Below are 16,840 nucleotides of genomic sequence, written 5' to 3'. Positions count from 1 at the left end.
TTTACAAGTGTCCTCCATGAAATCCCAAATTCACTCCCCCACAAGGCTGTGGCTGTGTTTACTTCAGGTCACATTTCTCATTTTGTTTTTTCTGATGAATTACCCACTATTTCCCCAAAGTAATCACATTACATTGTTGTGATCTCAATATCGACCAAAGTAATTGCAATTACAATTTTTACTGTCACTGAGCAGCCCTTCATTCAAGTGGATTTTCAAGTCTAGCTCTTCTTTTCTCCTTCTGTGAATACATAAATCCAGAGCTAAAATTTAAGCATTTATTAAATGACAAATAATTTCTTATTGTGTTCCTTAAAAAGTATAATCCCTCAGAAAACTGAATAAAATTTACTGCTTACGTACTGAACCAATCATTTGTTGTTAGATTTCTTTCCCCCTTCCCCCGTCTGCAGTGGCCTGCGATGCGGCCACGAGCCAGCACAGCATCACATGAAGCTGATTATCCATGTAAATCTCCACAACCAAAACAACGCTTTCCTTTTGCACAAATGACTCAAGCGTGATCGCACAGCCCATGAGGCTGGCTGGGACTCGTCTGGATGCCTCGCCTTCCTATTTTCCCTCTCTGCTTTGTGAGTGGGCGCTGAAAAGAAGGCAACAGTAACAGTAAGTGATGATTTGTTAACAACAGATTAGAGATGTTGCTCTGGATGTTAGTGAAGGTCGTATTTGAAGAAATGTTTCTCTACGTGTTACCACTTTTGTCTTGTTCAGAAGGAAGTAAGCTGTTTTTGTGTTTTCACTTAAGGTCACTTTCACGTGGATTCACCTATAAGTTGTGCCACAATGTCAGCACTGCTACAGATGGACAATGCAGAGATAAAAAAAAGAATTGTGGTATGTTTAACACCACGTTTAAACATCTATAGTGCTAAAGTATTGTTTGGTAGTTACTTTTACGGCTATTAGAGGCTATTATTCCCGTTTTTGCTACTTAATATCTTTTGTGGTTTTGTAATAAACAAAGCAGTAAAGACGACTGTCTGCTTTCAATTTTAGTTGTTTTTTTTTAATTCAGAGATTTAAAAAAATATATAACTTCCAAATTTTTTTGTTTATCAAGACACACAAGTCAACTAAATGAAACTAAAATGAAAAAGCAAAGCAATTTTATAGTAACGTAAATTAAATAAATATAAATAATTGATTAAAACAAACATCATCACACTATAATGATTGTAGCATATGTATGTATGTATGTATTGTTGTATCTTCCCAGCATATGTTTATACTGCCAATAATCGGTCCTGACAATAATTTGCCTGTCCTAGATAAAAGATGATTGGCCAGGCTACAGTCTGGACCTGTTCACCTATCCTGAGCACTACCATGATGACATCGAGAGTATTTACATTCCACATGGGGTAATCATGAATAGGTAAGAAAGGCCTACAACATCACAATGATGTCATAAAATTTCGTAAAATCACACGCTGCGTGAATATATGTTAAAATGTCACATTTTTACAGCTTATTGACAACAAAAGATTTCAGCCACTTCTGCTCCAATCGTATGGTAAATGGCCTGTATTTGTATAGCACTTTTCTAGTCCCCAAGGACCCCAAAGCACTTTACACAACCAGTCATCCACCCATTCACTCACTGGTGATGGCAAGCTACATTGTAGCCACAGCCACCCTGGGGCGCACTGACAGAGGCGAGGCTGCCGGACCCTGGCGCCACCCAGCCCTCTGACCACCACCAGTAGGCAACGGGTGTAGTGTCTTGCTCAAGGACACAACGACCGAGACTGTTCAACCCGGGGCTCGAACCTTGGCGAACTCCCAACTCTTGAGCCACAATCGCCCCTAATGAGGCATACGAGTAAAGAAAATAAAATACACTATTTCAGAATGTAGCGTTCAACATCACAGGTCAAAGGAGGACAATCTTTGTTTGAGCTTATTATTTTCCCAATACAACATTATGTTGCTTTACAATGACACGAAAACATTATATGCTATCCTAGATTTCTATATTAACAATGCTGACAGCATAAAACATCAAACTAAAAGGCATGAAACATCAAAGGGCTGTTGCCCTTAGGAGGGGGCTGCGATCTCTGAGTGTTCTCATTTGTAGTATGATTTGATTTGCTCTTGCAGGACCGAACGCCTGGCCCACTACATCATGGATGACTTTCGGGATGACAACATAATGGTCCTGTGTGTTCTGAAGGGAGGCTACAAATTCTGTGCAGATCTGGTGGAGTTCATCAAGATTCTCGGCCGGAACTCCAACAAGTACCTGGAGACCCGAGTAGAGTTCATCCGTCTGAAGAGCTACCTGGTGGGTAGTGCAGCAATCTATGAAAAAACTTTCATAAATTGCCTCAAAGGGCATTTTGCCCAGCATCTCCACCCTATGGTGTGACAGGTACGCTGTTAGATTTTTACATTTAATTAATGCTTTAAGTTAGGAATGTTTCACGTAGCTTTGAGCTCTCCATCAAGTCTCAGAACTGGACCTCTTAATTTTAATTGAGGTGTAGGTGCCTATTGGAGTAACTATCTGCCAAATCACATGGCAAAAAGTCTGTAAATGAGTAAAGGTGTAGTAGTTTAGCCATATGCTTTATGAACCCATAAAGTTTATGGATGCACCTTGTTAACCAAGCTTGCCACTGTGGGCTGATAACTTGGAACTCCATCATTTCATCCAGATGTGATCACTTCTGGCTGAAAAACAACATGGCAGTAGGTAAACTGAGGATTTACAAACTAATGAACACATGGCAAATGTCAAAACATTACAACATATTACATGCTTTAATCACATCGTCCCATTTTTTTCCTTCTTATACACTCCAGCTCAAATATTAGTGAAATATTCTTGGTTCTAGCTTTCCACCTGGGAGGACTTCCTTTGCAGTTTTATATCAGTCAATTGACTGAATATGTTGTGTAAACAGACGAAGCAAGCAATGTGAGGATTCCAATCTCCTATCAGGAAGTGGAACATGCATTTTTACTGTGCTTTTTTGTTATTTTAACCTTAAATAAATAAAAGTAAAACAAAATCTTAAATGATAATGACCACAATTTTTGCGGAAGCCCTGCTTTCAACGCAGACTTTAGCCAGAGCCACCAGATGTCACTGTTGTTCATGTTTAATGTGAAACATTCACACAGGGCAACTCAAGGACGACTCATTGTGGAGTGACTGCATAGCTCAGGTCATGAAAATAGCAGTCTGCTAATTGGTGCAGCTGTTGCTGCCAAGAAAAACTGCTCATGTCATGATGGAGTCCAACACCTGGAATGCATAAACTGTGGAACGACGCAGCAGTGGTAACAATTATATCAACTGTCGGCAAAGTCACTTGTTTTATTGTGGTGTGTTTTGGCAAGCAGCACATCTGAAAGGATGTGATTTGTTTTTCTCTACATGTGGTCACATTTTTTTAGTCCCTTTTGAGCACGGGGGAGGATTCACTGGCTTTCGTGGAGGTTAAAGCAGCGAGGACAGCCTAGTGATGCTGTGATGTTCCACGATATTAAGAAAATAAGGTTTTTATTTTTCTTAGGGCAAGGTTGAATGAGTTATTTAAATAATACCAAAATAAGTTCAACTTACTAGAGCTTTATTTAACTCTGTGAAGGCTACAGAAAATTAAGACAAAAGTACAAAACTGGCAGAAATCAACCTTAAATCTGAAAAGATATGATGACAAGTTAAGAGACCATACAAAAGTATAATCTTATATTAAAGTTCATCTGATTCCTGATCATTGTATTTTGATGTCAACAACATGGCTTGGGGTAGCGGTTGCTGTTACTGCACTGTAGGACTGTGTGTTTGAGTGATAATGTCATTAGTCAATCTCACAGATCATGATGGAGACATGTGACCTGCCCCAGGCCAGGATTTTGTCCACGTCACTGCTGCTCTTATCCGAGTGATGCATCTATAGCAGCCCAAGTCTAACTTCAAAGCTTTCATTCTTAAAAGCTTTAAATACCATGCTTCCTCAGAGTTCATATCTTTGTTTATGTTCAGGACATTTTATCTCAAAGACTTTGTGAAATATGTCTCCCTATGTGCAGTTATGTACCACACAGTGGTAACTATATATATATATATATATATATATATATATATATATATATATCCCTGTATCACTATATCTTCTTTTCTGATGTTCCCATGGTGGCCTGTCTGATGAAGTAAAAACACCTTCATGTTTAAATCCAAGTTCAGCCAGTTCGAGTTCAACCGATCTTGGATTACAATTAAAATTTTTGAAACCACCCATAGCGTTCCTATTATATTAGCAAGAACGGTATTTTTTTAGTGTTCTTACGCCCCTGTTTTTGCAGGTGCGTCATATAATAGTGATACATTTCATTAAGCTTACTGATCAAGCATTCATTATTTTCTATCCTAACAATTTTGTTTGTAGCATTAGCTAGCAGTTAGCTGTTGATTCATACCATTAGCTAGCAGTTAGCTGTTGATTCATACCATTAGTTAACATATAGCTGCTAGTCTATTTAGAAAAAAAGCTTTTTATTCATAGTTTTAAGAAATTACTGCATTTCAAATATCTGTGTGAATGTTTAGATAATTTTTTATCTAGTGTTAGCTGTTAGCTAATAATTATAACTGTTAGCAAAATATTTAGTGAGATTTTACAATCATTTAATCACTTTAATATACCATATAATTTTATCATTAATGTGTATTTCTTTTCAATGGATATTCTCTACTGCTTATCCATTACTTTTACTAAATTATTATATTTTCTGACCCTTTTTCAAGCCTGTCAGGATCTGTTTGCTTTTTTAACACAGTGGTTCCCAAATAGTGTGCCTTAGATTTTGTGTCAACTAAGCATTTGTGTTGTCACTGTACAAAAAGTAACAAATGTAATTTAGATGTGCTATATTAGAACACATGAAATTCCCTGATTAGAGGCCCTGGTTATTGAAGTCAAATAATCACTATCATGTGTGGAGAAAACCCCGCAAAAGAAACTGTCAAAAGACACTACTGCAAAAGCTACGCTTCACCTGGACTGGGGTTGACAGCCTTCTGCCCAAGTGTATCATTTGCTGAAAGGAGTTATTAAGATACACTCATTCACGCATTCAGACACCAAAAAAGTATCTGATAACAAGATTGATGCAAGTTATATACAAGTGGAGTTTATTGCAGATGTAAGGATCTGTATTCCTGCAAGTTCCTTCATCTGACAATAGCAGCAAATGAAGAACTGCTGATATTCCAGATGACTTAGAGGCCATTTTCTCCAATTATGAGAATGGGTGTGCCTTGAAATTTTGGTGTGGCTTGAGCAAAAACAAATTTTGAAAACCAATGCAGTTAATTGAGGTTGCTGCAAATATCCCTGACTGTAAATCACAGTTAAAGGCAATTTATTGTAATTAACAGGAACCATGGAGTAACAAAAAGGGCAAAAATTACAATTGCTGGGTTGCAAAATAAAAATTAACTGCCCTCTTTTCATCTTCTCACCAGAATGACCAATCAACAGAGGACCTGCACATCATAGGATGCCAAGATCTGTCTTTTCTGCGTGGAAAGGTGTGTGTTTGTAATTAAGCAAAGTCAGGATAATGACATGGGATAAGGATATTTTTACATGCTGTTTTAAAAGAAACTACCCTAGCCTCAAGAGGGAGCTGTCAGTTAATCTGTCTTTAGGTAGAATTTTTTCCCAAGTGATCAAAGTCACACAGTTACATTTGTTAGACTTAGTCTTAGACAAGACCACACCGTTATGCTCTGACTTTTGAGGCTTGCTCACCATATTGTCCTACAGTCTCCAGGCTGGCCATGAATCAGAGATTTCAGGCAAATGAAGAAGGCAGATTTATTGACTGTTTGTCCCTGCTAATCCCTGGCAGGGAGGACTGAGGAGCCTGTAAGGACAGTCTGTGGCATTGTGAGGAATTACCCTGGAGTAAAAAAAAAACACTGATGTTGAATTCTTTAAAGTTAGCTGTCAAAATGTGCTTTAGCTACAATATATTTTCACTTCGGTTAAGAAGGTCAGAGGGAATAAAAACAGAAAATCTGACAGGCACCTTACACAGAAAGCATGAATCATTTGGGGAAAAAAAATGTTGGTGCTCTTGTCATAATTCTTCCTCTGGACGGAAATGTTACACACAAGCCTCCCACAAGTCTCATACATTATCAACAAAACTAATCATCAGTCATCATCATTTCCTCGGCGAAATATTTCTGAGGCTCAGTTCCAATTCGAGTATGAGTTTCTTTGTGATGATGCCAGCATAATGTCAGCTCAGTGATGTAAATGTTATGTTGATCTGTGAGGTGACATGAACACAGAGCTGTGCCTGAGATGACCATATTAATGATACTACTACTACTTTGATTCGCATCACAGGGGGCATCTGCACAAAGTTTGGTGCACAGGATGACCCACAGCCAATTAAGTTTCTGAATTTTCCTCTGGCGCCATCGCCGGGTCACTATTTCAGTGATAAATTAACACTTATTCCTTCTAATGGTAATTAAAAGGTGTTACAATATTTAAAGAATAAACTAAGAAAGGTAAAATTGCAGTGGGTCTAAATCAGGAAAATATAGCTCTCCTCCTTCAGGTTAAATCGGGGATGTCAAACTAATTTTTTTATCGTGAGTCACATACAGCTCAGTTTGATCTTAAGTGGATCGGACAAGTGAAATACCTCTTTCTGTCACACATTTAATCCCTGAGATATCTTAATATAAGAAATGGCACAATTTCAACAGCATATCTCAGTTTTTCAAAACAAAAAAATATAAAAATACCTTAAAAGTTCAAAAGTGTATGCCCTCTTTCACATTTTCTAAAGCCATCCAGTGGGCAAAATTGGAGTCTTTGCACGGCCAGTCCTGGTCCACGGGCCGTATGTTTGACACAACTGGGATGGATTTTCAAAAGCCTGAAAACAGAGACTTGAGGAGGTGCAGACAACTAGTTCCCTCTTAGATCACTTGAATCACAAAACGTTAAAAGTTGGATGACCTGAAAGCCTTGTTTGTTCCAACTGGCCATGTACTGAATGCATGCCTCACTGAAATAAAAGCAAAAATCTCAATTAGCAGGTTTCTGACATGTTTTGTCCCCCCCCAGAAAAAAAGAAAAACGTTGTAATGTTTACCAGCTTTAACTTGGTAAACATTACAAGTGATTCCCAAGGTTCCCAAAAATGTAATTACAAAAACAAGTCAAAACATCTCATTTACAGATCCTAGGAGAATCATAAAATCCCAGCCAATGATGCCATACACAGTGAAATAATTGCCAGTGCATATTTGTTGCCCAACTGGCTCCATAGTTTGCAGCAGGCAGTAAGACAGGTATGTTGTGCTGTAGTTCTTGTGTTCTTTACTTGTTCCTATTAAGCATTATGCAAGAGTGTTCAGGTGTAGACTGGGAACACTGGCCAGGCGCCCGCATTCTCTGCGATCACTCTCCCCAAAACCATAGATACTCTCCACCGCTCTCACAAAGAGTCCCATACACCCAGCCAAGGAAACAAGAATTCATTTGAAAGTGTGCAGCAGTGAAAGTGTGCAGCTCCGAAGTGACTTTTTCTCACTGTAGACACAGATGTTCATTACTGAGGAGAAGAGAATGAGTCGTCTGTGTTTTTGTTCAGGCGCTAAAAATACTGCCAACATCGCTGCTATAGATACCATCTCTAAGAAATTCAAAGACACAACACCGCCTTTATTTTTGCTTTGCTTGAACAGTATTAAAATTCAAAGGTGACCGTTCTCTAATCTTTTTCTTTCCTTGTTTTTCACATGTTACCAAGAGTGTGCTCATTGTTGAGGTGAGTGTGTGTGTATGTTTTTCTATTTTTGTCGGATAAATCCCTTCAATTAGAACCATTTCTGCCCCCTTTGAGACATCATTTACTTTTGAAAAGTCGTTGTTGTTGTTGTTGTTGTTGTTGTTTATGTCAACGTAGGGGGAAAAAACTCATTCTGTTCCTCTTTGGGATCATGTTCCAGTTGTGAAGGTTTCTGGACTAGATTCAGACACACATAAGAACTAGAGATGGACCGATCCGATATTACGTATCGGTATCGGTCCGATACTGACCTAAATGACTGGATCGGATATCGGAGAAAAATAAAAAATGTAATCCGATCCATTAAATATCACGAAAGCACCTCACAAAACTTGCAACACGCCGTAACTCACCTCAGAACGTTAGCATGTCAGAGCAGTATGCATCACGTGATAGAGCGGCTGTGGCATGCGGGACCTGTCGGTGGTCTGGATAGCATTTGGAGCTTCGCTAGCAACCTGGCATTTCATCTCCGACAAAGTTATCCCCGAGAGAAGTAAAGCAAGTGTGTAAGTCCATCTCTGAATGTTTGTAAAGCATTCCTGCGTTAAGCTTAACAAGCGACTGCCTCTCGCTCTCCGGCTGCTACTTCAATCGTGAAACTGCTTAAATGATCAGCTGATCGGCTTTTCTGTCGCGAGTCCGTCTTTGTTTTTGGCCCACTTTGCACCAGAAAGAGGAAACCAGCAGCTGAACAACAGCAGCACGTTTAAGCTTGATAAGCTGTTGTTAGAATTTATTTAATATTACTTTCTACACCAGGATCTTTTTCTACGTAGCTGACGCTGGTAACTGTGCAGGGGCGGATCTAGCAGAGTTTAGCCAGGGGGGCCGATAGGGCATGAACAGGGAAAAGGGGGCACAAAGACATACTTTTCTTTCTTATTCTCATTTAAAATGTCTAGCTTTTAATAAATAATTATCTGACACACAAAGTTTTAATTTGATGTAAAATGAATAGAAGTCAATTACTGTATATAGTGACTATTAAGTCTAATATATATACCCTAGTAAGCTATAGTACTTTTTCCTTTGGGAAGGTACCATCTGTGCAGTCTGCAATTTTGTTGAAGAAAGATGTTGAATCTATTTAATATTTCTTGAAAAATAATTGATTTCTGTGCATTTTTTTTCACACTGCATCAAATTAAGGTTGATTACGTCGATTAAGCATCATGAGGTGGCGCGTGAGGGGTGGTTCCCTATTTTTTATTTATTTATTTTTGTTGTTGCTGGGAGTTGGAACCCTATTAGTTAGGTTGCTTAATATTTACGCTAAGTACTCTTTAAAATACCAGAATAGGGAGGATGGTGTAGGTCTAAGTTTATTAGATTGATCAGTATTGCTGAACTATGAAATATTTTTTTTGTATACAGGTATAACAGAATAGCTTTAGTGTAGTTGTTGTTTTAAACTTGAGTATGAACTTGCAGACTTGCAAAATGCAGCAAGATATTTTAAAAAACAGTTTTGTTGATTAAAAAACATTATATCGGATTCATATCGGTATCGGCAGATATCCAAATTTATGATATCGGTATCGGTATCGGACATAAAAAAGTGGTATCGTGCCATCTCTAATAAGAACATGAAAAAAAAGCATGCTCTGATAGCTTCAGATGCAAAACAACGAACAGCTGCTCAAGCTCAATGTAATCTTTCTCAGTTATACGATGTCTTAGCTCTTAAATGAATGTAACAGAAAAGTTTTAAGTACAGTGGGGCAAAAAAGTATTTAGTCAGCCACCGATTGTGCAAGTTCCCCCACCTAAAATGATGACAGAGGTCAGTAATTTGCACCAGAGGTACACTTCAACTGTGAGAGACAGAATGTGAAAAAAAAAATCCATGAATCCACATGGTAGGATTTGTAAAGAATTTATTCGTAAATCAGGGTGGAAAATAAGTATTTGGTCAATAACAAAAATACAACTCAATACTTTGTAACATAACCTTTGTTGGCAATAACAGAGGTCAAACGTTTACTATAGGTCTTTACCAGGTTTGCACACACAGTAGCTGGTATTTTGGCCCATTCCTCCATGCAGATCTTCTCGAGAGCAGTGATGTTTTGGGGCTGTCGCCGAGCAACACGGACTTTCAACTCCCGCCACAGATTTTCTATGGGGTTGAGGTCTGGAGACTGGCTAGGCCACTCCAGGACTTTCAAATGCTTCTTACGGAGCCAATCCTTTGTTGCCCGGGCGGTGTGTTTTGGATCATTGTCATGTTGGAAGACCCAGCCTCGTTTCATCTTCAAAGTACTCACTGATGGAAGGAGGTTTTGGCTCAAAATCTCACGATACATGGCCCCATTCATTCTGTCCTTAACACGGATCAGTCGTCCTGTCCCCTTGGCAGAAAAACAGCCCCATAGCATGATGTTTCCACCCCCATGCTTCACAGTAGGTATGGTGTTCTTGGGATGCAACTCAGTATTCTTCTTCCTCCAAACACGACGAGTTGAGTTTATACCAAAAAGTTCTACTTTGGTTTCATCTGACCACATGACATTCTCCCAACCCTCTGCTGTATCATCCATGTGCTCTCTGGCAAACATCAGACGGGCCTGGACATGCGCTGGCTTCAGCAGCGGAACACGTCTGGCACTGCGGGATTTGATTCCCTGCCGTTGTAGTGTGTTACTGATGGTGACCTTTGTTACTTTGGTCCCAGCTCTCTGCAGGTCATTCACCAGGTCCCCCCGTGTGGTTCTGGGATCTTTGCTCACCGTTCTCATGATCATTTTGACCCCACGGGATGAGATCTTGCGTGGAGCCCCAGATCGAGGGAGATTATCAGTGGTCTTGTATGTCTTCCATTTTCTGATGATTGCTCCCACAGTTGATTTTTTCACACCAAGCTGCTTGCCTATTGTAGATTCACTCTTCCCAGTCTGGTGCAGGTCTACAATACTTTTCCTGGTGTCCTTCGAAAGCTCTTTGGTCTTGGCCATGGCGGAGTTTGGAGTCTGACTGTTTGAGGCTGTGGACAGGTGTCTTTTATACAGATGATGAGTTCAAACAGGTGCCATTCATACAGGTAACGAGTGGGGGACAGAAAAGCTTCTTACAGAAGACGTTACAGGTCTGTGAGAGCCAGAGATTTTCCTTGTTTGAGGTGACCAAATACTTATTTTCCACCCTAATTTACGAATAAATTCTTTACAAATCCTACCATGTGAATTCATGGATTTTTTTTCACATTCTGTCTCTCACAGTTGAAGTGTACCTCTGGTGCAAATTACTGACCTCTGTCATCATTTTAAGTGGGGGAACTTGCACAATCGGTGGCTGACTAAATACTTTTTTTCCCCACTGTAACTGGAAATCCTCTCTCAGATGCCACTCATGTATTCATTAATCGCTCATCAATGCATTTACCTATTTCAGTTGATCAATATCTGTGCAAAAGTCTTGAGCTACCCCTCATTCCTTTTTATATTTCTGGGAAAATGGGAAATAGGTGCAGAAATTTATTGAGATTTGTCTAAGCATAGATAAAAATACAGTATATAACACAAAAACAGTCTTTGTACAGTTCTAACAAGCTTGAAAGTCAATATTTGTTTTTTGCTTTTTTCATTCTTCAACACAGTCTGAACTTTCTTGAGCAAGCTTTCTTTTCATTTCTTTAAGTAGTCTTCAGGAATATTTCTCCAGGCTTCAGGAAGCTATTCAAAGACCCCACACTGCTTCTATAATATTGCTAGTGTTCCCCATTCGACCGTGACCATTTCTGACGAGGTTTTAACAAACGCATGGATCAACAGAAGGGTCACATGGATCTCTAAGGTCTTGTGTCAAGTCTTTGCTGGATTTTCTTCCTAATTCTTAATGACATGACTTTCAGATTCTGTCCATCTGCTATATGTAGCTTTATGAGACCTGCTTCTTCTTCTTTTGTCCACTTATCAGGTTGGTGTCCTCCTAAGAGTTCTTTGGGAAACACCTCAATTGCATTATCTTTGGCATTTTTCATAGTGAAAAGTGTTTTTGTGACAGGCTGCTCATAAATTGTCTCAGAATTCCTCTGATGGACGTGTGCAAGGACTGAACACATGAAAACCAGCCAATGTCCAAAGGCAAAGTTTAAAAGACCTTCATAAAGCCTGAAAAACTTTAAAAGTACAAAAAAATCTGCCTCCTCCTGGCAAGCAAAATATAAAGAAATCAGTTGTGGCTCAAGACTTTTGCATAGTACTGTATCTTGATCTTTTTTTTACTCTCATATATCCCACGTTCTTTCCTCCAAATCTCTTCCTCTCTTCCTTTGCTCTTCCCTCCCCTCAGGCCATAGTTGACACAGGAAAGACCATGAAGGCCCTTCTGGAGCATGTGGAGACCTTTGAACCCAAGATGGTCAAGGTCGCAGGGTGAGCCAGTCTGTGTTTTCCCCTGTAAAGGAAATGTCAAGCGTGTGACAAGCACAAGAAGATATCACTTGTCCACAGTCACTGCTATCTCGTGTCTGTGGGCTGTTCCTATGCATTCCCGAGATCACAGAAACATGATAAACATCTCTCACACATGGTTCATGTTGAAAGTTTATTTCCTCTGGATTGTGAAAACACTCCAAAAATGTACATTTTTAAAAATATTCAAGTCTTTGTCTTATCACCATGGTTTTTGGACCAATAAATGTCTTGAAATTAAACTGAAAAAGTCAACTTTTTGATATTGCATACATCATTTAACATTTGAGGGTAATTAACGTTATTATTTTGTATTTCAGGCTGCTTGTGAAGAGGCTCCCTAACATGGCTGAAAGTCTGACAGACTGTAACTATGCTCTTTGTTTTAACCTTCGTAGCACCCACACCGTACCCTACTTGCCAGTCTTTTTCATTTATTCTTATTCTTTCACTTTTTTCAAAGTTGAGATAATTTAGCAAATTGTTCGTTATTAGGGAAGTGTCCTGACCTGATAGTCCTCGCATAATTAATCCCAAAATACAAAAGAAGTGTGTGTTCAAGGTGCCTTGCCACATGACACAAGTAAGTGACCTCCTGGAGTTCAGGAAGTCAGTTTTTGAACAAATTAAACAAACAAGATATAGCTTTAGGTTACAAATATTAACTACTGGCTGCAGTCATGGGAAAAAGAAAGTATACTCTTGTTGAACTCTAAAGCCTTGCATATCAGGACATAATCAAAATGATCTAGTCTTTAGCAGGTTCTGAAATGACCTAAATACAACCTCATATGAACAATCATACATGATCTACGCCACGTCTTTATGTGTAATAGAAAAACTAAGCCAAAATGCAGGAACAGTCGGTTAAAACTAAGTACACTCCATGATTTTTTAGCTTGTAAAACAATCTTTAGCAAGTCATCATTTTATGTGGGATTTTATCAGTCTTTCACTTTGTTGTGGAGGAATTTGAACCCACTCTTCTTTACAATGTTGCTAATGTTGTTCATTAGGATTTGCAGTAATTCGCTTATGCACAGATCTTTACTACATGCCTCATTCACATGCATATTCATATAAGCACTTTTTCCTATACCTAAGCGCTGTGTCTAACATTCTCACACACACACTAACACACTAAAATAGAAGCACTGGAAACACAAAAAGCATCAAAGACAGTCCTTTTATGTCCAAATCAAATGAAAAAACAATTTTTTGAACCAAGCTTTGAACTGTGAACTGGCCTCCTGTGGCTAGTGGAGGTGTTGCAGATTTTCTCACATCATCTTTAGCTTAACTTTTCAGCTCTAGATACTGGTATTTAAAAATAAAAGTTTACAGCAGCTTACAGCAGGGTACTCAGAAGTATTAGCACAAATTTAAAAGTCTGCTACATTAAAAAAGTCACATACCTAGTTTTCTCTTTTCATTTAAATTTTCTTTCTTTGAGTTTAAGCTCTGGGTGTTAGATTTTCCTCCTAACATGTGTCACTTGTTTCTCTTGTTCGCTTAATCAGATGTGATGATTCAGGTGAGACTGCTTCATCAACACCTATCAGTCATCTTTAATTTGAGCTGAAATTTATTTGTTACACCTCATAATTAGTTCAAATAAAGGCATCAAAATGTGTATTTCTAGCTGTTATGTGCGATATCACAGCCGCTCACTCCTGGTTTAGTCAAAAGACTAACATGGAATTTTTGTTTAATGTTAAACAAATCAGGATACTTAACATTCGTGTCTGTGTTTGCATTGTCAGATGTTGGATTTGAAATTCCCAACCGGTTTGTTGTTGGCTATGCCCTTGACTACAATGAATACTTCCGTGACCTGAATGTAAGTCTGACACTCCAAAGAGCTGAGAGAAAGGGATGAAAGAGACAGGAGGGGAGAGTAAACATAGTAAATCAAAGACGACATTTCTTTTGCCTGAAACCTAAACTCACCCAACAGGTATGCTCCCCGCCACGAGGAGATTTTACATGTAGGCAAAGTAGCTCAGAGCAGGTGGTTTCTGTCTGTGTTCACAAGGAGGTCTGTGTCACCCAGGACAGGAGTCACTGAATGATATGGATGATAGATTTTTTTACATGTAAGATAAAAATGAATGAAGTATTGTGTCTATTTTTTCCAGTTCCTGATAAACCATAAATGGTGAGTTTACTGGGTTGTATGAAGATGTAACCAACAGACTTGATGTACTAACCCCCCAAAATGATCTCAAACAGCGCTCATTAGCCAACTTGTGAGGTACATTAGTTCAACTGCTTGTTAAAACAAATATCTAATTCGCCAATCACATGGCAGCAACTTAGTGCGTTTAGCCATGAAGCCATGGTCAAGACAACCCGTTCAAACCAAATGGGGAGGAAAGTGTTCTTAGGTGACTTCGAACATGAACATTTTTTCTTGGCACACTTTGGCCCACAGCTCTTTTCTGACACAGTGTACCCACCTTGTGATGACTCCTTTCAGCAGGATAAAATCACCATAATATAGAGTTTAAATCACATCAAACTTGTTTCTTGAACATGACAGTGACCTCACTGTACTCAAGTAGCCTCCACAGTCACCAGATCTCAATCCAAGTTTTGGATTTGGTGGAACGCAATGGCGTCCACATAGAAGTGCAGCTGTCTAGTTCTGCAGCAACTGTGTAATGCTATCATGCCAGTACGGCCCCAAATCTCTGAGGAATGTTTCCAGGAACTTGTTGAATCTGTGTCATGAAGAATCAAGGCACTTCTAAAGACAAAAGAGGTCCAACCCAGTACTAGCAAGAGGTACCAAATACAGTGTACAGTGAGCGTACGTTGTTGTTGAGTCAAGATTCAAACTGTAGCACAAATATTAATCTGAAAAATTGTTCTAAAGTGCTTTAAGTTGAACAAAAAACACAGATTTATCCACTGCTTCTAAATGTTAGGATTAAGAAGACTGCTGTTTTATTTTAAGCTATGTAAAAGTTCCTCTGGAGAATAGAGTGGACTGCACAGCACCAATGGCAGCAGTTATTACCAATGAACTAATATCACAGTGCTTCACTTTACGCAGGGGTTCTAGGCAAGGATAGCTTCTCTGCCCTCCTTTGTTTTCCATTATCATTTATCCTGCTTCAACCTGCTAATTCAAGCATAAAATAAACTGAGCGCTATACCTGCAAAGCCTTCCTCTTCAATATCCAAATCCACACACTATTCACACTTTACAAATATCATCTATCTTTTGCACATTGTTAAATGCACATTTTTAATAGTCACCAAACTACAACCCAGTCTTAAAAACAGCAGAAGATAACCCTTAATGTTGAATTAGTCTATACCTATGATAAACTACTTATTTCCAAGCCCCCATCCACTTGGTTCAAATTCCTAGAAACTCCAACCTCCAAATGGCATTACACCACTAAGAGCAGGACACATGGTTACTTACTGTAAGCGCAATGTGCTTAACACAGAAGGTAAAAAATATTAAACCCTGTGTAGGTAACAATGCGTTAAGGTAGTGAAATAAGCTAAATAAATAAGCACTGGTCAGAACTCAAATAATAATGTACATGCATTTTATTTTTGTTCCATGTTTTAATTTGAGAAGGATTACCTCTTCCTGTGCTTTTATATCATTATTCTTTCTGCTGAAGCTCAGCACATGACCCACAATTTATAATTACTCTGTATTTTCCTTGCTTTCTTTAAATTACTACACAAGCATTTGCGCAATCTTTTTCTATCGGTTTATTTCTGTTTACTTTTAGTGGAAATATAGTAAAACATATGGATTATTTAGATTAGTTTTTTTCTTTAGGCTGTTGTTCCTCTGTAAATATTCTCACTTTCTTTTTGATATGAATTCAGTTTAATTCAAGTCTTTCTGAAAGCGATAAGTTCAAATCTATATGGACCCTGCTGTTTTTATCTGTGAAACGTGACCTCAAATTTACCTCTTACTCATGTGAAACACTAAGCTTGACTCCCATAGTCACGTACAGTATGTGCAGCATGCACTGTTTGTACTGTATGGTTGTGTGTATGGCTCTTGTCCATGTTTGAGGGGGGTGGTATTCGTTATGAAAGTTTGAAGGCGTGTGACCTGTGGAATGTAGAGGTTAGGCTCTGATAATCAGACAGAGTTAAAGCTTACCCTCTTATCTGTCCTCATCCCACAGAAGAAATATGAGTTGAATCCCCAGGACACCCGAAGCTAGATTAATGAATGAGTCATATCTTTGGAGATCACTTTCTTCTCTTTTCAAATTTGCTGGTTTTTATGGTTTCATGCTGCAAATGGAATTTAAAGTTTGTAAAAATGATCGCAAAGCTAATTGTTTTGTTTTTTTATCACCCCTTGTCATTTCAGCATATCTGTGTCCTCAGCAGAACAGGAAAGATGAAGTACAAGATATGAGAAGACATGAAGCCATTAGTTATACTCAGTTTTACAGCAGCACATATTTCTCTCCCGTTGCTGTAACAATTTGGGAGGGGGGGTTGGTCTTCATTACAATTCAGTGCTGGATGGACACTGTGAAATGTTTTTATGTGTGAATTAAAAGGCATTTAATTCA

At 38.7% G+C, this 16,840-nt stretch overlaps 1 protein-coding gene across 1 annotated transcript; it reads left to right on the top strand.

Annotated features, from left to right (window-relative positions):
* Positions 1-270: 270 nt before the first annotated feature.
* Positions 271-16,840, top strand: prtfdc1a (phosphoribosyl transferase domain containing 1a). The gene is made up of 10 exons (XM_085468026.1): positions 271-627; positions 770-858; positions 1,293-1,399; positions 2,128-2,311; positions 5,504-5,569; positions 7,819-7,836; positions 12,151-12,233; positions 12,593-12,639; positions 14,036-14,112; positions 16,633-16,840. Exons 2-10 carry the CDS (start codon positions 808-810, stop codon positions 16,678-16,680), a joined length of 681 nt encoding a protein of 226 aa, XP_085324152.1. The 5' UTR covers positions 271-627; positions 770-807; the 3' UTR covers positions 16,681-16,840.

Source organism: Copadichromis virginalis, linkage group LG9, assembly GCF_057382275.1.
Source record: "Copadichromis virginalis isolate Kocher_CV1m ecotype Utaka linkage group LG9, C_Virginalis_male_GT1.1, whole genome shotgun sequence".
NCBI classification, from domain to species: domain Eukaryota; kingdom Metazoa; phylum Chordata; class Actinopteri; order Cichliformes; family Cichlidae; genus Copadichromis; species Copadichromis virginalis.
This window is presented reverse-complemented; position numbering and strand designations above follow the sequence as displayed.